Below are 26,948 nucleotides of genomic sequence, written 5' to 3'. Positions count from 1 at the left end.
AGGGGAAAAAATGCCTTACTTAACATAAACATTTTTTTAGTTAGCTTGCCTTGGAAAATTTACAAACTGACTAATGAAAACATCATGTATCCTACCTTAGCATTAAATACTAAAAAAGCTGTATTTTCTTCTTCTGACTCTGAAACTTAGTTATTGCTTTTATTCCCTTTTACAAGAAATTATGACTAAACCACTTGTTTAAACAAGTGAAAATTTACATAAACTTATGTCAGTGAAATAGAAATTAACTCTTGCCTGTTCTTAGCTGAGGTCCTACCAAGGTAAGATGTATTCAGTGCTTTTTCAGCTCGAGCCTGAATTTTGTCTTGTCAACTTAAATTATAGCTGGTAACAGTAAGTGTGATGTTAAAGCACAGAGATGAGAGTATGTTCCTTCTGCATTTGGGTTTGAAGATGCTCTGTCCTGAGCCCAGCACAGAGAGTAGCTCCTTGGAAGACTCACAGAGCCAAGGGCTTTTCTTTGTGGCTGTCTGTTGAGATGACGACCTATAGTTCTGGCCCTGGCTATGTGGCAGACTCACATCACCATGAAGAAAGATTTTATTAGTCTCCTTTCATGAAAATGAATCAGAAGGGTTAAAATAAGACTTGTTTAAAAAGGTTGTTAAAAAACCCCACAAACAACAAATACCTAGGCTAATTAAAAAAATAAAGTTAACTAACCCTATCAATCCATGTGACTTCTGATTTAAAAGAAAGACTTTAATTTTTGGCAGTATACATACTGAAGATACTCAGATACAAAACTAAAATTGGTGTTAAACTTTAGCAGCAACAACAAACTGAAGAAAGAAAATAGTGTATATATATATATATAATTTGTGTATCCATTTCAGAACTACAATAACAAAGAAAAAGGAGGAAGCCTTTGAACTATCCACTTCATATTAATTGAGGGTTGCAGTAACATTTTCTAATCTGCATATTTCAGATTACTGGTATCAGCATTATTCCAAGATGCACTGCAGATAATTAAGCCTTTTTTTTTTCATGCCCTATAAATCATCTTTGCACAAAATGCCGAGTTCATGATTAAATTCTCTATAGCTTTGAGTGACCCAAATCATACTTTTTTTCTGAGGGATCAATATTCTTAGGCAGTTTCTTCATAGTCTATGTTTTAAATACGAAAAATACCTGATCTGATGTAGGCATACGAAGTATGAAACATTAGCTTCTCACGAACATCACCCTAGTTTATATATCTTGTTCCACTTCCCACCCTTGTGGTGAAAAGAGCCTTTGTGCTTTGGACGCGAGCAAAACAGACTTTTCGTCACACCTACATGACACATTTTGTTTAACTGCAGTGCATTTATGAATAACTAGGTCTGAATTCTCTGGGTTTACATGTGCACCCTTTAGAGACTTTGATCATATACCATGTAGAGTCTCTCCCACTGGCAATTCACACATGCTCTTCCTTCATACCCTGCCTCAACAGTAATTTAAAACATTTTTTTCTATGAATACAGAAGCCTGGCTTACTCTAAATTTGTCCTGTGTCTCTTAAACTATTTCAGCTGTGGTTACTTCCAATTTCTTAATCGCCACTAGTGAGCACGTCCGATTCCTCCCCAGCCCTCAGTGTTACCTTCACTTTCTCCCTGAGCTCTCCCTCTCCAGCTCCCTCTCCCCAAACCTGAAGCCCTCCTAGACCTGCCCTGGCAATCAGAGCCCTCTCACGGGTCTCCCCTTTGCTTGCCTACTTCTTGGGCAAGACTTGCACAGGCTGCGTGAGCATCAGCACTGCACAGGTACAGCCCAGGCAGCTGCCCTCAGCCACCTGCCTGCCACCATAGGCAAGTGAAAAGGATAGGAACACTTTGATCGTGTTTCCTCCCTCTCCTTCTTGGTCTATCCCTCACTTGCCATACGGGTTAGAGGAGTTTGTTCTGCTGGGGTCTGCAAAGAACAGATGAATGCCTTTTGAGGGGCACTTCCCTGAAAACCATGTGCCGAGTGAAGCCTGGATCACCAGTGTTTCACCTTCAAGGCAGCGGGAGAGGAAACTGGAGTGGCCCGAGGGCTGAAGGTGTCACGGCTTCTCCTGGCAGCTGGATGGGCTCTGGAGCTCCCACTGGGGCACGGGGCAGGTGTTGGACAGGACTAACAACCTTTTTGATAGGGAAGCAATGTCAGGAACAAACGATTACACTAGAAGCTTTCACTGTCAGATTGAAAGGTGGGAAATTTCAGGCAACTGACTGCTGCATAGCTAACCAAGAAGTCTGCTGCAGCTGTGCTTTTTTTAAAGCTCTGACGAAGCTGGTTTACATTAGGAAGAGTGATTGCACAGCAAATGGCTGAAGGATAACCTGAGAAAACAAGCCTTGGTCTCCCTGAGGAATTTGGCACAGTGTCCAATATATACCTATGTAATTGGCCATACATGCCTTCCTGCCCCTTTCCCCGGCCACGTGCTATAACATCGCAACAGTCTTCCTTCATTTCTTATTGGAAATTAAACTTCTTTCTGGAGTGGTGGAGTACTTGGGTAATGCCAAGCTTCATCTTTAACATATTTCAAGACCTGCTTATCCAAATCACCTTGAGTCAGGACATAAACTTTCTCTTCAAATGCGAAAAACACTAATGGAAAATTATCTGTTTTGAGAGTACTAGAGGTGAAGAAACTGAAATTTATAATGAGGAGCATTACATCTCCATAATGGTGAACACCTAGTTTTACTTCTGAAACAGAAAAGTCGATTTTGGAAAAGGAGGAATGCGGCACTTAGATAGCAATCTTATTCCTGCTGCCAAGAAAATTCCTGTTGAAGCTTTAACTAATGAATTATAGTTTAATATTTCCCAGCCACAGTAATTTCCAGTTGCCTCTAGATTTCTGAGATGGGTTTGGCAACCCTCAGTCACAGCCGGGCAGCTTATTTCAAGCACCATCTAGTGGATCTGTTTAAAAGACACACACACACAAAAGGCAACTGACAAAATAATTTAGCTTTTGAAGGTAGGAATGGCAGCTGTCAGTCTCCCCTCTTTAAATGTTGTTATTTGATTGCTATTCCTCAGCATAGGACATTCTCTTCCCAATTCATTAGGAATTCCCAAAACATTAAGAGAGACATGTCCTTTAATGAGCAGAATTCCCTGAGTAAAGAAAAATTAACTTCTGCTTTTAAACGAAAACAAGTGAGAAAGACTGAGATGTCATGATTTTAATAATGGAAAATAACCAACTCAAGAGAGAAGGTACTTCTAATCTTGTTCACTAGTCAGTAAAATGTGGCTATATAACTACATAAGTATATAGTTTGTAAAATGTAGTATATTATGCTTAGAGACCCTTGATAGGCCTACTATCTGAGTAATTTCCTAAAATAAAATACAACATGTATCACTACCTTAAGTTTATTAATACTTTTATAGGTTTTGTTGATTTAAGTATGGAGGGATGGTTACTTATTTTAAATTATGTATTTGATCTGAGCATTGCCTTATAACGTATGTAATTCATACATTAAATATTACCTATGAAGAGCATTTTTCAGCAAGGCTTCAGATTTATTGTTGCAAGAAACTGAGATTTGATTAAAAATATTAAAATGTTGAGATCTTTAAAGTGATAGGTTGTCAGCCTAAAGTAAACTGAGTTTGCCCTGACTCAGGACTGGGACCAAACCTTGAGCACCTGAGTACTTGTGCCTTGTCTAATTAGGGGGGTAGCCAATGGAGACCTTGCAGTTAAGATTAGGGAACAGAGATGGACATGATCAGGCCACTAAAATATAAAATAGAAAGAATACTGTGAAGTGTCAACTATAAGAGGAAGTACTGTCATGCCAGAATCATCATAACCATTTATGAGGTGCAGTTATTAATGGCTGAAAAACAAAAACAGGGGCAAACAGAAATTAGTGCAAGAACTGAAAGCAGAAACCAATGCTCAGAAAAAATAATCCTGAGCTGTCTGCCCTGGAGACACTTTCAAGTGGACTAGAATTAATGGTGTTGATCCAGCAGCTGATCAGACATATGATTACATAGGTTAATGAAAAGCCTTAAAAAAAAATATGGAGAGCTGCTGTGTCTGGAATGAATTATAAAGATGTAGAAAGGATTGTGTATCTCTTTCTGATGAGGGTCTTAAAAAAAAATATGTATTCACAACAGCCAATGGGTTATGTGTTCCATCATGTAATTAATTGAGTCAGCTGTATTTGATATTTATTTATTCAATTAATCTATATTTAGAAAAAAAAGCTCACGGTTCTAACTTTTGTATAACAAAAGTACTTTTCACACATTTTACACTAAACTCACAGCCTAGATTTAACTTGCTATTTTACAGTCAAGTCAGGCATAACTGAAAATAGATCAATTCTTGTAAGGAATACAGGACAACAAGTAGTGATAAAGAACAGACATTTATCATTAATGAGGAAACATAGTTACTTTTAGTTGGCTGAATGGAAATGACCAAAGTACCATGTACTAATCATCACAATTTTGTCTTTGTTTTGAAATTACCTCAGCTGTTTTGGTCTGTATGTGGTACATTGCAAGGCATCTCTGCTTTAGAACAAAGTTAAGTTGCACTCTTCCTACAGATAACAATGGGGGAATCACACGTTGGTGCCTATTTGTTCATGGTATTACTTTGTAAATATTTTGATATTAAATAATATAAATAAAATATATTTATTTTATGCCTAATTATACAAATATCTTTATCCTGAGGATCCTGAGTGGTTGTGCTGACAAAGTAGGTGTAGGCCTTATGTATTCCAAAGCAAAACAAAACTCTTTCCTTCTCCAGATTTGTATTAAATATTTTAAAGTGACACAAATACAAAATACCAAATGTTCTGATTCATAAGTCTCCTTCTCCCACATGCTATGGCCAAGGAAATAGTCAAACAGAAAAATCCAGATCAGGATTTATTGACAAGACTTCAGCATCCCAGAAAGTAGATGCTTTCAAGGAGATATGTGCAGTATGTCAGCCAAGGACAGAAAAGTTACTGTAGTTCATTATAAAAACGTTTGATTCTAAAAAGGTGATTCTGAACATTAAAAAATTTCTTAAATAATAAGAATGACAATATAATCTACATAATCATGTACAATGTGATGATATAAAGTGATATCTATAAAATTAACATATACCTTAGATAGTAGGGGAACATGATACAGATGCAAAAAATATAATTATTGTAGATACTTTTAAGGCAGATTTTTCAGGAACACAGTTCTTCACTCATTGCCTTATTGCACCCTTACTTGGTGGGGGTTGGTTTGACTTTCTTGGGAAAAAAAGAAGTGTAGAGAAATAACCCAAAATAGAAGAGTATTGCCTAAAAAATACTGCTTCTGATAGGAAGCACACCTTACTGTTTTAAATTTCAGTAAATTTTATGGAGGACAATGGAGATTTAGGTAGGTGTTGTAGACATTAAACACACATAAATACTGAATTTTGACAACATCCTGTAATTATCTGAATAGTTTAAGAACATTAACAGAGGACTTCTCTTGCATAGACATACCTGTGAAGATAGCAGGGTCTAGACACAGGTACAGGGTCTGGGGAGAGGGATTACTTTAACTTTTTCAGGATCTGCCAGAGCAAGCTAGTTTAGAGCTAGCACTGGAGATACCCTTCCAGTTTCTTCTGGTGAGCAGCTAACATCACCCACAACATTATGCTATATGACTTTTGAATCTAACCACTAACAAACTACATAGCAAAGAGTATCTAGGAAAAAAACCCAAAACATCACTGTCAGTAGGATTTTAAAAAGTTTTGTAAGGTTATAAAACCAATAAAATTTTTCCAGGTTTAGAAATCAGATTAATGGAATTGGATATGGAATGGATCTTGGGAGAAGAGCCAAACCCCCCATTCTACCAAAGAGCAAACTTGCAGGACTTCTTGAGCAAGAATGGAAAACACAGATCCTGTGAAAAAGACATGAGTTCTCTCATTAAAAAAAATAAAAAATAGTAAAAGTCTCAGAGGGGGGAAAAGAAAATTAGCAAAATCCTGTGACATGACAAGACCCAGGCAGTAAAAATATTTATCTAATGAAATAGTCAAAGATTGCAGAAGTCAAAATGCTGCAGTCACATGCAGAACATGACTTCAGAAAGGTTTACAGGTATTTTCCACCAGGCTGAACAGAAAAATATTAATAAGGTGGTAGAATTGCATACCCTTTCCATAATCTATTTAATCCTTTTTTCCAAAATAAGTGCCAAAGTAAATTTATGGAATGAGTGTCTCTCTGGAAATGCACATCATGTCTCTTTGATATAGTAAACTTTGTCTTAACTCCAAATATATTCTTGAATCTAATGTCAGAGGTGGGAATCACATAGTTTGTCTTTGAAGTAACTATGGAATCCAGTTCAAGTTTTCTTAAACATCAGGAAAATTATAAACTTAAATTAAAATTAAAGAATAGCATTCAGTGCATATTCTCAGGCAAGCAGGCTCCCATGTGATGCCTAGCACCCAAAATGCTAGCTTTATGTGTATTTACGTACAGCTCGTCAAAGTCAAATCTTGAAACAGGAATGAAACACGTAAACAGTTGTGCTGGAGAACAGATGTCACAGGCTAAATAGAACTACAGAAGCTTTTCTTACTACAAGTCACCTAAAAATATTTGGACAAACTCTGAGCACGGTCTGTACAATAGTTCCATTCTTTTTCTGGTCTAACATATGACATAGCTTGAAACATGGTGGGAACAGGCCATGGGCTGCTGTCTACAGCGCACTTTAAGAAAAGAGGGTTGCTACTTGTGGGAGCGTGTGTGTTTTAAAGCCACATGCAGAAATTTCTGCTTTTTTAAACTTAGTAAATTGTTGGGTTTCCTAGATGTTATATAATTTGCTTATGTACTATGATGCGGGCCAGAAGTACCCCAGCTATATAAACTATACTGGGAGTCTTCTCTAGCACAGTGCTTGGCTGTACCGATCCTCCGGGCTGTTATCAGGATGATGGCATAGCCAAGCTTCAAACATGCAGTTACAATGAGCAACATCGCACACCAAAAGGGAGATTATTCTATGTGACTAGGAGCAAAGGCAGTAAGAGACATTAATTTTACAAAAGTATGAGTGAAATTTAATTAAAAAAGTAGACTGTTAGACAGAGAAGGTTTCACAAACAGAATGTAAGAAATAAAGGGTGCGTATATATATATAATTTTTCTTTTTTAAAGACTGTCTTGCGTAAGAGGAACTAATGTGAGAAGATGTCAGCAGCTAATCATTGTTGTGGACCCAGACTACTGAGATGTGATTACATGCCTCCTTAAGCCAAACAGCTAGCACACACTATTATCAAATATACTAATACTTTACATTAGTATATATCTGGAGAAGAGCTTGCCAGTGTGGAAAGCTTCTATCTTACCTCATGCTCTCAGATAATGGAGCCCACCAAAAATAACACATCGGATAACAAAGGAAATAAAATCCAGTATCTAGGAGGTGAAATCGTTGTTTAAACAACATAATCTTTTTAAAGGCAACATACATTAACTTAGCTGCTTAACTCTGTCACAGTGTTAGCTATAAGCTATCACACTCTATTTAATTGTCCATCAATTATAATTTAAACTATGATTATTTGCAGTCTTCCGTACAATTCTGCAGCCCTTTCATACAATGTTTTCCTCCAAACTCTTTCATAAGTGCAAACCTGTATTTCCTCATTCCCAAGAAGTGCATCAACAACATTAACGTATCACACAACTTTATCACTCTTTTATGGTCAGGGTATTTTCCATAATGCCTGTTGCATATTTTTAAATGCCCTGTTCCACAGATGCTAATGTACTATTCAGAACTATTCAAACCTTGGAAAAGAATGCGTGCTGGAATCTGGGACCTGCCATAGCCTTCAGCATAGGATTAAATTTCAGCTGTTAATTACAACTGATATATATATATATATATAATAAAGTATTTATATAGTCCTATATTTAATAGCTCAGAACTATTAAATCTTACACACAGAGAGGGAATTTTTTTATTTATCTGCAGTTGATCTCTGTTTTTCACTCATTTATAGCTATGAAGACTTCCACCAACATGGTGACCTTTCATGCCAGGTGAAGTTGGGCATCCCAGTCTCTTGACCCCAGAGCCAGGGAGCACAGGTGCAACACCAAGGTGCAGCTGGAGGTGTGCTAATAACTGAGACACTCTGGAAGGCACGTTCCTCAGCAGTGACCTACACCTGAGCTTCGACTTTGTCTCATGAACCATTCGCAGACTCCCTCAATCACAGATAATCATAAAAATGTTGATTGGTGGGAATATCTGAAGCCTGGTCCAGCTTACTGGTTGGAGAAGGTCTATCACCAATGCTACATCATAATCCACTGATTTTTATTTTTTTTTTGAGGCAGTAGAAACAGGAATTAGTAGCATGTATTTTCTACTTATTTAACAAGTATTTTCATAATTTTTTTGAGCTGTTAGGCTGCACTGAGAAACAGAGGCATCATACTATTTACAGTTTGTCTTTTGGCTAGTATTAGTTTGTAAGATTCTTGGGGACACTTTGTATCTGTACCCAAGACTTGACAAAGCACCCGTTTTACCGTCCAGTGATAGCCTGTGAGATGTACAAGAAGATAATGGTTATCTGGGCTTGGTCATTTTTACATTTTACTGGCTAAGGAAAGAATCCTTGTTACCTTTTCTGTGAGCTTAGCAACACGTGTCTTAAATTATTACCATACAGTTTTCCTAATTTATAAAATATGTATGTTCTTCTTCTAGTTTTGTCCTGTGAAGCTGAAGGGAACAATCTATCTCAAAAGGGTAAACACAGTCATCCTGTTGCTGTGTAAGTTTGCCATTAAGCTGGCACAATCACTACCCTGAAAGCAGTAAAGGAAAAATCCAAAAGGTTTTGTTGAATATAACAGGGAAGACTTTGATAAGGACCTACTGATTTCATGGTTTCGAAGAGAATTTGTCCTCCTCCTGAGCTCTGTTGTAGTCTAGAGCTACATTTCTAGAAGGGCCCCAAGACCTTTTCAGGGTCAGGAGCACACATCTGTTTGGTATGCATTTCAAGTAACCAGGGGGAAGTGGAGTCCTGAAGACAATGTTACTGTTGGTTACCACTCCCTGTCCAATTAAGTCCATTCAGAAAAGTGCTGGCATAGCGGCTTAGACATAGCTCCATCTGCACCAACTCTACAAGTCATGCAAGTGGATGACTTCAATATGATAATCTTATGGCAAAGGGTGGTAGAATCAAGCTATCATAGCTAAGATCACAAATGACACTCCTGAATGTAACTATCAGACAACAGAAGATGTGAAGGGGCTAAAAAAAGAGGCCTAAAAGCATTTTGAAGACTGAACTGTATATATTTCTAAAGTCTCTAGAGCCACGTTGAACTATAAAATTACAGAACTAATTGCCGCACGGCATTCCAGCAAGTCCTCAGAGGCTTGCCATATTCCCCTTCAAAAAGGTTCATTTGAGCCTAAGCTTGCAATGCAGACTGGAATCCTGCTGAACTTGCACTTTCTTTAAGGATAATTTTCACTCTACCACATTCTTAGTGGTATAGATAAGGAGGAACAATGTAGAATGACTTCCCAGCACAGACACCAACATTATCAGAAACTGGAAATACTTGCAGCACATTGGATTTCTGTCACACAAATAACAGCAACTATTATAAACTGAGCTCAAAATTTCTACTGCTTTTATTTATTCCACTATTACATTGCATATTTAACTGAATATATTCTATTAAGTCACTAGGGGCCAGCACTTTCTCAAAGGCAATACAGTACTTCTATAAAAAGAGCAATGTTTAACCCCAAAAACATTCAAAAAACAACTGTCAACCTCACAAAATTAATGGCATTGGGTCAAAACCAATGAGATCTTAAACAACAAATTTCAGTCCTCCTTTCTTGATGCCCATTTTCAAAAATCTCGGATGCTTACTTTCAAGACTTGTCTGTTGAGGAGGGTCAAAAACATTTTTAAAAATGGCACTTTAATGTAATTTTAAGATTCCAAAGATAGTTTTTTAAAAAATCCTGAGAACCGGCAAGTAGATGGTTTAAAGCCTGTTGTTTCATTGGCCCATATTCCCTAACAGACCTATGTTGCAGATTCTTATTAAGCGTTCCTGATGTCAAGTCTCTAAGACAAAACAGCATTTTCAATGGCTTATCCAACATGTAACTTTGTGGGACTTACCCAAGGCCAGCAGTCCCCATCACCTAAGAAATACTGAGATCTGAGTTCTCTCCTCAGTGGGAAGAGATTAAAACCCACATTTCTCATGGCAGTATTCTCATCACCACACCAAAATGTATTTGGGGGCTGAAGTTACTTCATTGTGGTTAAATGAATAAAGATAGGAGATGCCAGGAAAAGAAACAAACAAATCCCCCAACAAACCAAAGGTAGCAACGAATGTAGCTTACCGGTAAGGAAACCATCAAATGTGGGCACTCTTTCCACCTAAACACCTGTGCTCTGCTTGACTCTTACTTTTCCTCTATCTAATCCACCTTTTTGTATGTAAATTAGAACCACTTCACCAAGAAGCAAGAATTCCCTCATGCCATAGCTGCCTATAGAGTAGGAAAACAGGAGAAAAGCAAAAGAAATATAATTTGAAAAACTGAATCTGAGAGTCCCACCTGCTTTGTAACTGTGGTGCTACAGAGGTGGGGGTGCAGTCTTACTTGCTTTGATGGCATTTTAAAGGAGTCCTATCCAAAGTTAAGGTTGCAGATCTACTAAAGGTCAACCAGTTCATCCAGGTGTCATAAGAGAAGATCAAGTTTAACCTTGCTAGCTGCAGTTTAAATCCATAGCATTTTATTCTGTTTGAAAGAATGCAGACAGAAATTATCACTTTCTTTTATGCATATTTCATGACTTTCTTTGTATCAGTCCTCGTTCTTCTCCTAGTCCAATCAAAGCAATTTCTTTCAATCCTTTATTTTAGATCCTGATTTCCAGGTCTTTCATCATCCTTGTTGCTTTCCTTTGGACTCTAGCATGTTTATTAATGGGTGGTTGTCAAAATAACAGACCTCACTGTAACAGAGTAAACGAGCACTCTGCAAGTCTTACCTACGCCAGTTTTGGGTAACTTTTGGTACGTTCAAATTTTGACAACAGTAAGAAGTGATTTATCCACTATAACCTGACTCTCCATCCAGAACTGTTACTTAACTAGTTGTTTCCCAGGATCACTTTGTGAAATTGCTAAAGAAAACCCCACCAACCCACCACCACAAGCCAACCCACCACCCTTTACTTTGCAAATTAAAACCACATGCACCAAAATCTCGAAAGCAACTTAGACTGGAAGTCTTGAGGAAAGCTACCTTCCCGTTGCCCTGACAGGTATGTTTATACAAGTGGGATGGGATTTAAGGCATTATTTCCTCAAAACTCTTAAGCAGCATACTAACTACAGTGCTGACTTTTCAGATTAAAATCTATAAATGCTTAATTCTCCCCTGTCGCATTGTTGAAGCACTCTTGGCTTTTATTGCTGGTTGCTACAGGAAGCCCCTATACAACTGCTGAGCTTGTGTTTGCACTGCTCGGGGCCCATGTACTCCCTGTAACGGTGCAGGTGGAAGCAGCGACGCAAAACCCTGGCATCTGACGAACTGCTGTTTGTTGTCCCGCCAAACCTCCCCCAAAGCACGGGCTTCCCAGCGAAGGCCAGCCCCGGAGCCAGGCGGACGGGGCTGCACAGTACACATTACGGGCAGGTAACCTCGCCATCCCGGAGCGGTGCCCGCCCGCGGCGGTAGGCAGCCCGGGCTCGGGCTCCAGCCCCAGGCCCCGCCCCGCAGCAGCGGGGACCGCTCCCAGGCTGCCGCGTACAACCCCCGCGGAGCCGCCGCGGGATAGGCCCGAGGCGCGCGCCCGCCCACGCACCCACCCACCGCGAGCAGCGGCGGCCACCAGCAGCGGCCAGGCTGTGGTCCCGCGCAGCCCTGCCGGCCGCAGACCCCGCTACGCCGCCACCCCCCGGCACACACGCAGCGGAGCGGAGGCAATGAGCGTTATTTAACACCCCCGGGCCGAGCATTCCTCAGCGCTCCCCCGCGGAGCATGCGCGTCCCGGGCCCGCGGGCGGGGAGGGGAGGGGGGAGGCACCAGCTCCTTCCGCCTGCGCGCCCCCTGCCCCCCCCCCCTCGCGCGCACGCGCACTCCCCGCTGCACGCCGCAGGCCCCGCCCCCGCGCCGTCGGAGCCGCCGTCGGCGGGCGCGCGCGAGGCAGTTTCCCGCTCCACGTGACATGGAGGCGGGGACGGGAAGGGAAAGGTCAGTGGCGACGCCGGCGGAGGGGGAGCGGAAGGTCAGGGCGCCGCGGAGCGGAAGTAGGAGCCGGAGCCCGTCCGCCATTGTGGGGAAGCGGAGCCCAGAGCAGGGGGGGAAGCGGCGCTGCGTCCGTCCGTCCGGCTCCTTCCAGCGGGAACCCGATCGGCGGCGGCGGCAGCGGCAGCGAGCCCAGGCGGCGGCGACAATCAGGCGGCGGGGAGGAGGCGGCGGAGGCGAGCGGCGCGGCGGGCGGGCGGGCGAGCGGCCCCGGCGTGCGGAATCACTCGAGGCCCAGGCGTAGCGGAGCGAGGGGATCGCGGCTCCCCGTGAATAATGTCAGCCACCAGCGTCGACCAGGTACGGCCGTGGGCGGGAGGGGCGGCCGCCCTCTCCCTGCCCTTTCCTCTTCTCTGGCCCGTCGTTAGCCCCGGCGGGGGGGGTGGGGGGGCGGCGGCCGGGCGGCTACCTGCACCTTCCCTCGCAGCCGGAGCGGCGCGGTTAGCGGCCTCCTCCCTCCCTCCCTCCCTGCCGCCATGGGCAGCGGCGATCAATCGGAGCCGGCGGCGCCCGGGATGGCGGGCCCTTTCCCAGCCTGGCAGCCCCTATTTATAATCGGTGATCCGCGCCAGAGCCGCTCCGCCTCCCCGCCCGCTGGGCCCGCCGGCGCTCAGCTCCGCGCCGCCGGGCCCGCCGCCTCGCCGGCTCGGCCCCCTCCCGGCCTGCCCCCTTCCGCGTCCCCACCGGCGGGCCGGCCCCCCCGCCAAGCCCCGCCGGGCGCCCGTTTCCGCGCTCCGCTCAGGGAGCACCTCGGTGCCGAGCTCCCCGCCGTGCCCGGCTCCTTCCCCTCTCCCCTGCGCACCCCTCATTCCTTCTGGCTCCTTGCTGCCGCCTCCCTTCGTGCCTTTCTCGCTCCTCACCCACCTCTTCTCCCTTCGGGCCTCTGGTTTCTGCTCCTTCCCCGTGGCCTCCCGCTTCTTCCCGCCGCTCTCCCTGCGCGGTGCTGCGCTATTTTAGTTTGCTCTTCATGGACCTTAGAGTTTGTCATTTTGTGTCTTTGCTAGGCTTCTGCTGGCCGTGCTGGCTGGCTGGAAGCGATTCTGTCCTGGTCTCTGCTTCCTCTCTGGGCCTCTGCCACTCCCCAAAAGTTTTGGCCGTGCAGTCTTCTGCCCCCTTTTATTTTCTCTCTGCGGCTTTAATGTTTTGTTTCTTTTGTCCCTGTGCATGCTCTCCAGTTTCCTTTTATGTGCTTATTTATAGCTCAGTGATCTCTTAGCTTTTCATTGCTCTGTTTTCCACGAAGGTGGCTTCTTCCCAACTTTTTTAGTTCTATGTCTCTTGTTGGTTTCTGCATGCCTTTGTGTCTGGATTAGATTAATCCCAAAAGATGAGGTGGTTGGGGTGTTTAAGATTACAGATTTTTCTCCAGTTTTGGGAGAGGGAGTTGACTAACCAGTGCAGCTTTAGATGGAGCTGTGTTAAACAGCCTTGTGATAACTCTGAGACAGATGCACATAAAAGCAAGATGGAGGTGATTGCCTCCTAAACTTGCAAACCTCTGAATACTGAGGTTTTTAGGACTAAAATTGTTAGAGCCTGAACACCCACTCATGCTTAGCTGTACATGTGTGAGAAGATGACTTAGATTTTCATGGGCTAGCATTTATTTTTCTAAGCTATTATATTTTGCTATAGAGAAATTAAGGATACTGTAACTTGTACTGTTACAGTGATTCTTAGTACATGACAGATTAACAGTGTTTTGTAATGACTAATCCTAAAAAAAAAAAATCCTCCTTAAGGTATTATTTCCTTGTGTGAAAGCTTCATATAGAGCGTATCATTTTCTCAATGTAATTGCATGGATGAGGGACATGCAACTCTTAGTTGAGCTTACAGTATTGCTGTGTATTCCTTTGTATATCAAAAAAGCATTGTAGATTATTCTTTGATAAGTACCCATCAGTCAACTTAAAAGATGACATATGATAATGAAGTTTACTGGCAGTAATCTTAAGCTACTAACTTTCTTTGTTCTTTTACTCTATGCTTTGTTTATTGTTTGTATTTTGGGGGCAGCGGGATCAGGTTTTTGATACCATTTAAACTTCACATGCTGTAAAAGACTACATTATTTTAATGGGTTTTGGTGAAGTTTTTCAATTCTAAAATTATTTTTTTGGGGTTTTGTAATGTTTTATGTGGTATTATTTTATATAGTCTAATGTTTTAAATAATATTTTAAACGGGTATTTAGTTTTAAAAGAGCAGAATTGGCAAATAAATGGAATTACCCTGAAGTAAACTTTAGAGGATTCTAACTGAACTTGTTTTGCTTCCCCCTGCCCCTCCCCCCACCTTTCCTATATACAGAGACCTAAAGGACAGGGAAATAAAGGTAAGTTGATTCCTTGTATTTCTGTATAAGTCTCTAATGCTGCTGTTTATGGAGGTTAATCTGTCTTCAGACAATTGTGGGAAGAGAATGTAGCTATAGGATGTGTTTTATTTCAGAGCAAGATGACAGGGAATTGTGTGCCAAAATGTTATTTCTCACCATTTTACTGTGGCACAGTGGTACATAAATTTAAGATGTTTTATTTTGCAAATAAAGTTTAATGTCAGAAGTCAGACAATAACATAGCTATTTCTTTCTAGCTGACTTTATGATATGCTTGTATAATCTCTTTTAACAGTACACCTTGGGCCTTTCTGTGCAGTGAATAGAATCAGTGTACTAGAATCATCAGGAAGAATCTTTTGAACAGCTTCCCCAGCTTGCAAGACAGCAGCCACATGACTATTTAGTTACTCATATCTGTGAGCAGAACACATCACCTTCCTTATTCTCAGAAATTTTGTAGGCTTTTCTCTTCATTTTAGTGTCAGTATAGAATACTCTCTCAGTGTTTGTAGGTCTTCTGCTTTTCTACTTTTTTCATGATTCTGTCAACATTTTAGTTTTTAAATACCATACTCAGTGGGGTTTCTTCTCTCCCACAGAAACAAGGAGCTAACTGCTTAATATTATTCTTTATAAAATTCTTGGCAAGTCTCATAAACAGCATCTCAGGTTGTCTTATGATTTGTTTCTTGTCTGGAATTTGTTATCTTTGATATAAAGACTAATATTCTATTTGGGAATTGTTTTGCCTAATTAGTACATTTGTGCCTGTTTAATTCTTAGGTGCTCAGCAAGCTGAGCTGTTAGAATAGCATGCACACAGGTACCTTCGTGTGTTAATATGGTTATTATTTCTTCATGCAGATAAGAAATTTTCTTTTTTGAGCTCATGTATTCTTTGCCCCCTGTTGTTCATTATCTGAACTAATCTAATTGTTCTCTGTGAACTGTCATTTAATGTTATCCACAACGTACATATTCTAGCCTCTGTGCAGATTATCTGCTGCTTATCACATGCATCACTTATGAGGTAGCAAATAGTTTGCAAATTTTGCTGGATTTGGCCACTTTTAATTTCTCTGCGTTCAGTGAAAAATGAGCTTGTTTTTACCTTCCCAGTTTGGTCGTTCTTGAATACTTGTTCTCTCTTGCAAACTGGAGCTTTAAGCTGTTTCTTTGTGTCTTTAAAATAGTTTGTGTTTATACCTTCCATGTTGCCTGTGAATGAGAAAAGTCATATTCATTTTAGCGAGTAGTTTATGGCTTCATATCCTTTGAATTACCGTATCTCAGTTTTACTGACATTATTGAGATGCATCTATTAGAGAATCGTACAAGTAGTTTCTGAACTATATATATATGAATTGGAGAGGAAGTATTAAGCAGTTCTGTTTAGGTGTTATGTTGCAGCTTGTTTAATAGTGAAAGTGCACAAGTCAGCCTTACTTTAATGTATTTATGTTAGCATATTTTTGTGTGCTATAATTTGTGGATACTGCAGAATGTTTGAATTAAAACACGTTTCTTAGTTTGCTATGTAAGGCAGAGATTTTTGCATTTCTGAGCTTGGATTTTTATGGACTGCATTCTTTTAAATAATAGATATTTACTATGTATTCTTTTGGTAAGAATATGACCTAAATGAAAACTACAGTGAAACAAACCATTAGTCTCCTCTGTTCTGTTAAATTATTTGATTTAATGAAACTAAGTTACGATTTAGCATTAGATTGAAGTCCTGGGAGCTTTAAGAGCTTTAAGCGTAGTGCAGCATGAGTAGATGGCTTTGGGTTACAGATTTTTGCAAGAGGATAAATTAAGTTAGTATCAGCAATCCTTGCTGACCACATGTTAGCAGACTAATCTTTTTCAGGTGTCATGATAGGTCCCAGCTTAAAGAAGCTTCAAGGGAAGATGTGATACTGTTAAGACTAATCTGAAGTTGGTTCGGTGAATAAGAGTAGTAACATTAAAGAAGATGGTGAAAAGGTTACTGACCACATGTCTGGTAGAGCATATGAGAGAATGTGAGTGAACAGAATAAGGGCTGTATGCATGTCAGTAGAGTATTTTTCCATATCAAAACAAAAAAATATTAGACCTGCAAATTATGTTGGGAGGTAGGTGATTTGTATGCTCTAGTACATTTTTTGCATGCTTTATTCTAGTTGATTGTAAGTTGGTGTACTGTGCTGTTTTCCTTGACCAGAATTTCTGGGATTGAAGTTCTAGCGTGCAGAACAGTTCTATTGTGTTGGATATTAATGTTGGTATTTCAGAGGCTTAAATGAGTAAATTATCCTATCTTGAAAGTTTTCTTATTCTAGTTGTCAACTGCTTTACAGTTGACATAAAACATCAGAACTGATCTCTTGGAGGGGCCGGGGGGAGAAACGCATTCCTGAAACTCCTGTTTTTTCCCCCCTTTGTTGTGCCAGTGTATCACATGTCATAGGAAAGTGCTGTCTGAATTCTGTTTAGATATCTATGTATATAATTTTTGGTTTTATAGAAGTTTTAAATGTAAGTGTTAAGCTTAAACAAGGATGAAATAGTCAATGTTTCTTTTAGTATTTATTCTTCACAGTAATCAAGGTTTAATGGCTTCTTGTAATGAAAAAATTACTCTTACGCCTTTGGCCATCATTTGTGCATTTTGCAAGTGGTTATTCAAAGGATGGTAGCAGTTAAAAGAATATAAGCTTTAAGTTCCTTTATTTGCTGAGCTGTTTTCTTCCCAATATCTCATTACATGATATGTTTGCACAGTGTTTGCGGAAGTATACAGTATTTTCAGGGTTGGATTGATAAGAGATATTTTTAGTAACTGTAGATTAGTTTCAATTAGTATTCTTCATCACTGCCCTGTTTAGTTGGAACACCTAATGTGAGATTTTTGGGAATGAGGCATGCATCTTAATCTGTTTGCTCTTGTTAAATGTGTGTGTGGGCTACATTCCTCATTATTAACACATTATGTAAAGTTAGAATGAAAAGCCAAAGAAACACACTTCAAGTCATGCTATTTCCCTGGGAAAGGTATATATTTCTAGGAGGGATGTTGGTATAGAACTAATTTGTGTTAACATAAGATCTCAATACAGAACGAATAAGAAAGAAAATACATTTACAAGAATATTCCGTGTTAGTTGTAATGGCAGACCAAAAATAATTCTGTCTTAAGTGACCTTTAGATACCTCTGAAACAATAAACACAGCAGATGCACATTTTATGAAGATTAGCTGTCAGTATGAGGAGACTAATTTTGATAGGATTCTAGTCTTGACATGCACCTGTTTATTCCTTTATTTGTGGTTGCGTGCTTTTAAGAAATTTGTATGCTGCCATCTAGGTTTTTCAGTATAACAGAACTGTATTTGAGAATTATGTTCCCTAAACTATTTAGTTGAGTCTAAGCAACAAACATGGCATGGACAAAAGATTTTGAGGCTCATCCCCTGTGTGACTGGGCCAAACATAAAGATAAAAATAGTATTCCAGCTCATACGTTACCACTGTGTATAAATTCAGCATGAATAATGACCTTAATGGAAACTCTTTAATTATGGGAAGAAAAACCCCTAACACCTAATGTCAATTTAAATTTGGTATTTAATTAGGAATATTGTCCTATCAAGTTTTAAAACCCATTGTGCTCACCATTGCTGCTCATATTTGGCTATACACACTGTGCCAGTTTGTAATAACTGAAGTATCAAGTGTACTGACTTTTAAAGCTTCAAGGTATTCAAAACAAAAGTTGCTTTCTTTCTTCGTAGATATTTGTTGTGGAAAAAAATCTTCTGTGTTAAATTACGAATTTTTAGCTCATTTACTGCTGTCTGAAGTTAATACATTTTTCAAGAATTTTGGTTATTCCCTTGCAATTACATCTATTTCTTTGTCATTTTTTCAGCTACTTTCATTCCTTGAAGGCAGTTTGTTTTAGAGGTGTTAATGTCAAATGTGGGGGAAATAAAAAAAATGAAAAAAACTCTTTTTGTATTAAGTGACTTGCTCCAGACACCACTTGGTTGCAATGTGAACTTTAGGCAACAACACCCTCCCAACCCCCGCCAATGAAACAGACCCCCCCCCCCCCCCCCCCCCCTTAAACACTAACTCCAGGAAAGTTGAAAGTTTAGGTACATGGTTGTATATACTTTTTCAGAAGCTTTTGCTAAAAGAGGGAAACCATGGAGTCAGCTCCTAACTCAGCATCTCAAGCTGTCAGAAAATCTGCTGTTTTGTTGCTGTAACTTCTGCTGCGTGGTGTCTCAGTGCACCTTCCTGATCGCTATAAAACTACCCTGCAGCCCCCCCCCCCCCCCCCCCCCGTCTGATAAATAATAAAAAGATTTTATTTGGAAAAGTAGTAATTTATTTTTGAGAAGAGGGCTTAATCTTCAGGCTTTATCATTGCAAATTGCTGGTTTAAGTCCCTGTTCTGCTTTGCACCATAGGAAACAGTGGAACTTTGTAGAAATTTGTGCAATTTGACTATGAGTAGTAGCCTGGGGGAGAGTAGAGAGACACTTCAAGTAATTTGAGCAGCAGGAAAATATCAGGTAGATGTAATTAATGCCTAGATGAAATTAAAGGTAATAGGAGGCGAAGAAGAGCAGATAGGAAGAGATATCCAGTGTATAGTGGCGTATATGTTTTGGGAGAGGATTTTGATCACCATTGGGGACTTCAGCTTTTGTGTCTGTCTTGCTTTGTCCCCTCAGAGCTTGAGATGCTTCCACTAATGCAGTACAGTATAATATTATGTGGGAAATACAGAAATAAATAGCTGAATAGTGCCCTTCATGGTTGTCTTGGTGGGCAATTGCCTTTCCTCCTGGCAGGAGAAAGCTGCGTGTTGCAGCTTTCCCTGAACCTATTGAATGTGTCTGATCTGGTTGGTCTGCACATTTGCGCTTGGTCTGGTACTTCTGGAAACGCTGGATTTACTGCCTGTGCAAATAAGGTGTACCTGTAGTTTTTCCTCTGTCTGTGGAGCACAGGAAAGAATAGTCAGGAGTAGTCTGCTCTGGTTGCCATCTGCCCCGGTTTTGGCTGGGATAGCGTTAATTTTCTTTTCAGTAGCAGCTACAATGCTGTATTTTGGATCTAGTACAAGAATAATGTTGTTAACGTGGTAATGTTTTTAGTTGTTGCCAAGTGATGTTTATACTAAGTCAAGGACTTCTCAGTTTCTTAGGCCCTGCCAGGGAGAAGGCTGGAGGGTTACAGGAAATTGGGAGGGGACACAGCCAGGACAGCTGACCTGAACTAGCCAAAAGGGTACTACATACCATAGTACGTCATGTTGAGTATATAAACTGGGGGGAGTTGGCTGAGGCCTTGTGATCATTGCTCGGGGACTGGTTGGGCATTGGTCAGCGGATGGTGAGCATTTGTATTGTGCATCACTTGTTTAGTTTTTTTTCCTTTTGGATTTTCTTCCTCTCTCCCCCTCTCTCCCTTTCATTACAGTTGTTATTATTATCTTTCATTTTATTTCAGTTATTAAATTGTTCTTATCTCAACCCACAAGTTTTACCTTTTTCTCAATTCTTTCTGTCCTGCCAGGGGAGGGTGGGGGAGGGAGTGAGTGCCTATGTGGTGCTTAGTTGCCAGCTGGGGTTAAGCCACGACATCATCTTTCCAGACCTCTCCTGAGATCTGATCAGGATCATCAACAGGATGAGCTATTTTCTTTAAATTTACCAAAGTGGTGCTTAACAATATGTTCAGTTTCAACAAAGCACAAGTAGAAATATTTCAATGTACAGGCGATTTAGAAGTGTTATCTAGATTAAAAGTGCAACATAGATCTTCCAGAGAGTATACCTAATACAGATTTATTTTTAGTTTCAGTACAAAACGGTTCGATTCATCAAAAGGATGCAGTAAATGATGATGATTTTGAGCCATATCTAAGTAGTCAGACAAATCAGGTAAGTGAACCTTGTTTACTATCTTTAAGTTAATCTTGGAGTTCAGTTGACTTCCAGACAATTAATTTTTGGATGAAGTTTCTTAGCATTACTTACTTGCCTGAATATCTATTGAAATACAATTTTGTATTGTATCCCCTCTTATTATACGATATCTTAAACAGGAAGAGTTGTCTTAATTCTGGAAAAGATGAAATTAAAAGGCATGGTCTGATGGTTTCTGCTCTGACTTCAGAAAGATGCAGTTACAGGGAGCTTGGGGAAAAAACCAAACCCAATAACCAAAACATAAACCCCAAACCAAAACCCCACAGTGAAATCATAATCTACTGGATGCAGTTCAAAACAGCAGTGGCTCTGAGAAAATATTAACTGCTTGGGCATGATTTCCTTTGAAGTTGGTAGAAGTAGCTTGCAGTTGATGGCATAATAGATTGAAACTTAATATTACTACAGCTTGGTATAACTCTTCTGCCAGGAAGTTAATGACTTATTTCCAGAGCTTAGAATTGTCTCTGTAGTCAAAAGTTAATATTCATTATGTTAAGTTTGTTAGCTGTAGTGGTCTTCAGAGAGGGAGAACGTGCAAATTATTAAAAGGTTTTGAGAATTTTCCTTACCCTCCCATTTTTTTTCAAATAATACAACATGAAGGAGGCATCAGCTAATGGATGATAATGTGTAGGTTTTTTCCCCAAAACAACATCAGAAGTCATAGAGGGGTAGTCCTTCAAATCTCTTGGAGCTTTATCTTCTCAAGAAGTAAATGCTGTGATATCCCAAGAGTTTTAGGAGTGGGATTTGAATTTAGGTAGCAAACTTTGTTCTGCTAGACCACAGATTGTACTTAATGCCCATTCTCAATAGTGTGGCAATGTTACGGTTTGGTGGTTGTTCCTTCAGAAACAAACAGGCATCCTTGCATCCTTTTCACTATAATGTTCTGGCAGGTGTCTCCAATTAGAAGTGAGAAATTTGAGAAAAAACTAAGAATACCAAAACTTTAAATCATGGTTGCAGCTATTTTTCGGATTTTATGAAACTAAAGTTGTTATGACTTGTTTTTTAAAGTAGCTTGTTATTTTCTTGATACTGTTGACATAGAGGCATTTTAAGCCTCGCTCAGTAACTGAAAATAAAGATAATATATTACAAAAAATGAAGCTCTTCAGTGCCTTGACAAGGTCTCTTGAGGAAAAAAAATGGCCATTTCTAACCTTGTTCATCTTTTATGTTGGGAGGAATGGTGGAAGTTACAAATGCTTTCATATAATCCTTAAAAATGTTTTGGACTGTATTACAATTTGTTTTGTTTTTCGCTGAGTATAATTGTCTATATTGCTGATTTCTGTTTTATTCTCTTGCAGAGTAACAGCTATCCACCAATGTCAGACCCATATATGCCTAGTTATTATGCTCCATCCATTGGATTTCCATACTCTTTAGGCGAAGCAGCATGGTCAACTGCAGGTGACCCTCCAATGCCATACTTAACAACTTATGGACAGATGAGTAATGGCGAACACCATTACATACCTGATGGTGTATTTAGTCAACCTGGGGCATTAGGAAATACCCCTCCATTTCTTGGGCAGCACGGATTTAATTTTTTTCCTGGGAATGCAGACTTCTCTACATGGGGGACAAGTGGATCTCAGGGACAATCAACACAAAGCTCTGCTTACAGCAGCAGCTATGGCTATCCACCTAGTTCTCTTGGGAGAGCCATAGCAGATGGACAGGCTGGATTTGGCAGTGATACTCTGAGCAAGGTGCCTGGTATTAGCAGCATTGAACAAGGCATGACTGGACTGAAAATTGGTGGAGATATGACGGCTGCTGTAACAAAAACTGTAGGTTCAGCTCTGAGCAGTACAGGTATGACAAGCATTGCAGCAAACAGCGTGCCCCCAGTTAGCAGTTCAGCACCTAAACCAACCTCATGGGCTGCCATTGCAAGGAAGCCTGCTAAACCTCAGCCGAAACTCAAGCCTAAAGGTAATGTGGGCATTGGGGGCCCTGCTGTACCACCACCACCTATAAAACATAACATGAATATTGGAACTTGGGATGACAAAGGGTCAGTGGTAAAAGCACCCCCAGCCCAACCAGTACTGCCTCCTCAGACTATAATCCAGCAGCCTCAGCCATTAATTCAACCACCACCACTGGTGCAAAGCCAACTGCCTCAACAGCAGCCTCAGCCACAGCAACCGCAACAGCAACAAGGACCTCAGCAGCAGGCCCAGCCTCACCAGTTGCAGCAGCAACAGCTGCAAAACCGCTGGGTAGCTCCTCGTAATAGGGGTGTGGGCTTCAGCCAGAACAACGGAGCTGGTAGTGAGAACTTTGGTTTAGGTGTTGTATCCGTCAGCTCCTCACCTTCTGGTGTGGAAGTGCACCCAGTGCTGGAGAAACTAAAGGCCATAAACAACTACAATCCCAAAGACTTCGATTGGAATCTGAAGAATGGACGTGTGTTTATAATCAAAAGTTATTCAGAGGACGATATTCATCGCTCCATTAAGTACTCTATCTGGTGTAGTACTGAACATGGTAATAAGCGCTTGGATGCTGCTTACCGGTCCCTGAATGGAAAAGGCCCACTGTATTTACTCTTCAGTGTGAATGGCAGTGGACACTTCTGTGGAGTGGCTGAGATGAAGTCTGTTGTGGACTACAATGCATATGCTGGTGTCTGGTCTCAGGATAAATGGAAGGGGAAGTTTGATGTCAAATGGATCTTTGTCAAAGACGTTCCCAATAACCAACTGCGGCATATTCGCTTGGAAAACAATGACAACAAACCGGTTACCAATTCGAGAGACACTCAAGAGGTACCCCTAGAAAAAGCCAAGCAAGTGCTTAAAATAATTGCTACTTTCAAGCATACCACCTCAATCTTTGATGACTTTGCACATTATGAGAAGCGTCAAGAGGAGGAGGAAGCCATGCGTAGGGTAAGAAATCAATGTCATTATAACATGTCTCCTGTTTTTTCTGGTTTGGAAACCTTGCTTTTCATACAGCTGGAATTTCTGTGTGTGAGAGTTGAATCAGAAAGTGGTGTTTTTTAACCAAGCTGTCTGTACTTGATATTTAGCTCTTAATGAAAAGATTTAAGTTCTTGTAACTTGTGGTGTTAATGCAGGTGTGTGTTTAACCACAACACAAACATAGGCCTGCATCAGGCACTTCTGACATGTTTTACCCTTCAAAGTAAACAAAAATTGAATTGAGTGTATTACCCATAACTGAAATCTTCTAGTTTAGATTTTTACAGTTTCTGGATGTCACAGAAAAGACCAGAAATTACAGGAGAAGCTTACTTTATTTAACATGTCATTACAAGTCAATTCTGCTTTAATGAAATGTTAATAGCATGATTACTGTGAAAATTAGGCTTTCCCCTTGATTCCATTTGTCTGTTACACAACCGTGAAACACAAAAGTGCTACAAGGATGACTTGTACAGTGTTGGAATAATTTTTTGGACCTTTCTGGTAGTACATTTCCTGAAAGAAGTAATGTGTAATTAATTTCTGTGAAGAAAAGCATGCCTACGATAGATCTGTAGAGAAACCTTTAGTTTTGGAGGTATTTCAGAAAACCAGAAGAGGGAGAAAAGAATTTAATTTAAGCTGTTTTGTAGTACTTGTCTACTTTGTCTTGTGTGTACTCTCCCTACTAATAACACTTGTGTTCACCATTGGCCACAATATTTACTTTTGCTATATTTATTTTCTTTCCAAGCTTGCTGGTAACTGTAAATACACGATTTGTCTCATGATGAGGAACACTTCAGGAACTATTGCACCAGTTAGATGATGTGCAAGTATTCAGAAGTGGGAGTTTGCATCGCTGCAGTTTGGTGGTAGTGCTCTCTGTTTATCCTGTCACACCACCTTCTGAATAAAAAAACCCTCAAAAGTCTAGGGTTTATACTAAATAGGTGCTTTGTGGGATGTGAAGTCCTGAACTGGTTCACTTCTTGAAGCTGCCACAATTCTCGCTGCATACGAATTTTCTCTGCTTCACAGCTTCCGTATTTTTTAGGTTTCTAGTAGTGCTGCAGTGGTTCCACCTCTTACATCTTCCTGGTCCTTCCAACACACATTGCATCTCCTATAGACCAGTTGTGAATACCCAGAATCGATTTTGTAGTTTTATTGCACAACTCTGCAATAAATTGTCATGTAGGAAGTTTTTTATTGTTTGGAGGCAAAATGATAACCCAGTTGGGTACGTAACGCCTTTTGGTTTTTCCTAAAAAGAAAACTGAGTATGGCCTAAATCATTACTGTTAATTCCATGCTATCTTGCATGATGGGAGGATGGACCACATTCTTAACTAATATTCAGTGCAAGGGGAAAACTTTGACTCTTTCAGGCTTTAGTACAACTTCCTTGTGGTATTTGCTCATGTTTCAGAAAGACTAAGGTTACTATGTTTCTCTGTAGCCTTTCTGTTTCAGTATTTCCTTATTTTTTTATGTTTTAAGACACTCCACAAATAACTGATTTGCTTCAAAGTATCTATTTTTGTGAAAAAAACCTTATCTTAAGGAGTCATAATTCAGACATGTCCTGGCAACTCAGGAAGAGAATGTTTTATTTGTGGTTTTGTTCCCTTGGTGGTAGTAAGAAGCTATGAAATGCAGTGTGTCGGGGGGGGGGGAAACAACATAGATTGTTGGTAGTATTTCTATGTATGCTAAATGTAAAATTCAAAGTACTAAATGCAGTGTTTAGTAGGTCTCTAACTAGATTACTGTGATTAAGCGTATTTGTATAATAAAATAACATTGCTGTTTCCTTTAATATCTTCAGGGAAACATACAGCATGACTCTAGTATGACAGTATGACTCTAGTACTGAACTCTGCATTTGTCTGTTAACAGTTACCTTTCCCGGTACTATTGAGAGAAAACATACTTATCAATGCCTACTGTGCAATTATCTCGACAATTCTCCAACATCATACAAACTGGTTTTGTTGGAAATTATAAAAAAAAATATTTAGAGCTGCATATCTAGTTCTGAGGCTTTCTCTTTTTAGATGGATTTGAGATATGCCTTAAGCAAATGAATATGTACTTACAATGTAGGAAGTCCAAATTAAACTAATGACAGCTACTGAAAGTTCATCATTCTCTTATGATTGAGTGTTCATTTTAAACCTCTAGGTTTCTTTTATTACACTGTGTACAAACAACCTGTCTTTAAATTGTAAACATACAATTGTTAACTCTTCTATGATTCAAGAGTAGTTTTGGAAATGCAACGATTAGTATTGTAAGCTCTGGGTTATGGTTAATTGAGTAATCCTTAATTAACTCATGCCAGCTAGGCTTTTATGGAGCTGTATTTAAATTTGTGCACTTTCTACTGCCCGTAGAACTAAGTTAAGTTCATGCCCATTTTCTATGGCAGCTGTGGCAATCACTTTTTCCAGTGTTTTGGTCTCAAAAAATATGCTTATTGATGTTAAAAAAACATAAAATGCATCAAGCAGCAGTAGTCATTTACATGTTCCTTAAAGTTCAGTTAATGTTGTGTTGTTCCATGGGTGGTAACAAACTGTCATACAGCCAGTGTCCTAAACATAGTAAACAGCATATGATTTATTAATTTAATTTATAACTGTTCATCATTCCAGCTAACTTATTTTAAAATAATTGCTTGTAAAGTTTAATTTTAACAACTCGGGGTGGGTGGGGTGGGGGGGAAGGGAATCAATAATTAATTTCCAATATGACCTAGCAGTATGTTTTATTAAAATATGTCAGTATACTTACCAAAGTGCCATGAATAGTTTGTGATTAACATGAAGCTTCAGTAACTTTGCCATTTGATAAAGGTTACTTGCAAATGACGATGAATAGTCTCTTTAGTAAACACTGAAGTTCTAGTATTTACACTTACTGTTTGATGTAACCCTAGTGCATGTAGGGTGTCTACAGTTGGGGTTGGAAACAAATTTGTGGAATAAATCATTCATTGGTTATTCAACCATCTTACGGCTCAGGTTTCAGGGTCCTATTTTAAACATACAAGTGCTGTGATCTTTAACCAAAGGAGCAGAGAAATCAGCAATATTTCTCTATGAATCAGTAGTATATTGAAATAATTTGAAATGCCTTTAGTCCCTACCCTAGTTTGAACAGCTCTTTGTGGTGCAAATGTGCGTATTGTCTGCAGATTATTTAAAAATGTGTTTGATTGTCTTTCAACAGAGAGCAGTAGCAGTAAGATCTAAAAAAATGG

General features: G+C 40.0%; 2 protein-coding genes across 2 annotated transcripts in view; one reads left to right on the top strand and one right to left on the bottom strand.

Annotated features, from left to right (window-relative positions):
* TTPA (alpha tocopherol transfer protein) overlaps positions 1-14,695 on the bottom strand; it is a 43,287-nt gene extending 28,592 nt beyond the window's left edge. The window contains exons 1-2 of the mRNA XM_080380285.1: positions 12,801-14,695; positions 10,468-10,872 (exon numbers count right to left, since the gene is read on the bottom strand). The gene's annotated coding sequence lies outside the window, so the exon portion shown is untranslated. The remainder of the gene's footprint in view (positions 1-10,467; positions 10,873-12,800) is intronic.
* The window catches only part of YTHDF3 (YTH N6-methyladenosine RNA binding protein F3), a 28,840-nt gene continuing 14,275 nt past the window's right edge, over positions 12,384-26,948 (top strand). The window contains exons 1-4 of the mRNA XM_080380283.1: positions 12,384-12,691; positions 14,705-14,729; positions 20,596-20,681; positions 22,049-23,641. Of these exons, the coding sequence (XP_080236409.1) occupies positions 12,668-12,691; positions 14,705-14,729; positions 20,596-20,681; positions 22,049-23,641 (1,728 nt within the window). The 5' untranslated portion in view covers positions 12,384-12,667. The remainder of the gene's footprint in view (positions 12,692-14,704; positions 14,730-20,595; positions 20,682-22,048; positions 23,642-26,948) is intronic.

This window comes from Falco punctatus, assembly GCF_963210335.1.
Source record: "Falco punctatus genome assembly, chromosome: 3".
Classification (NCBI taxonomy): Eukaryota; Metazoa; Chordata; class Aves; order Falconiformes; family Falconidae; genus Falco; species Falco punctatus.
Note: the sequence above shows the minus strand (reverse complement) of the source record. Positions and strands in the feature narration are given on the sequence as shown.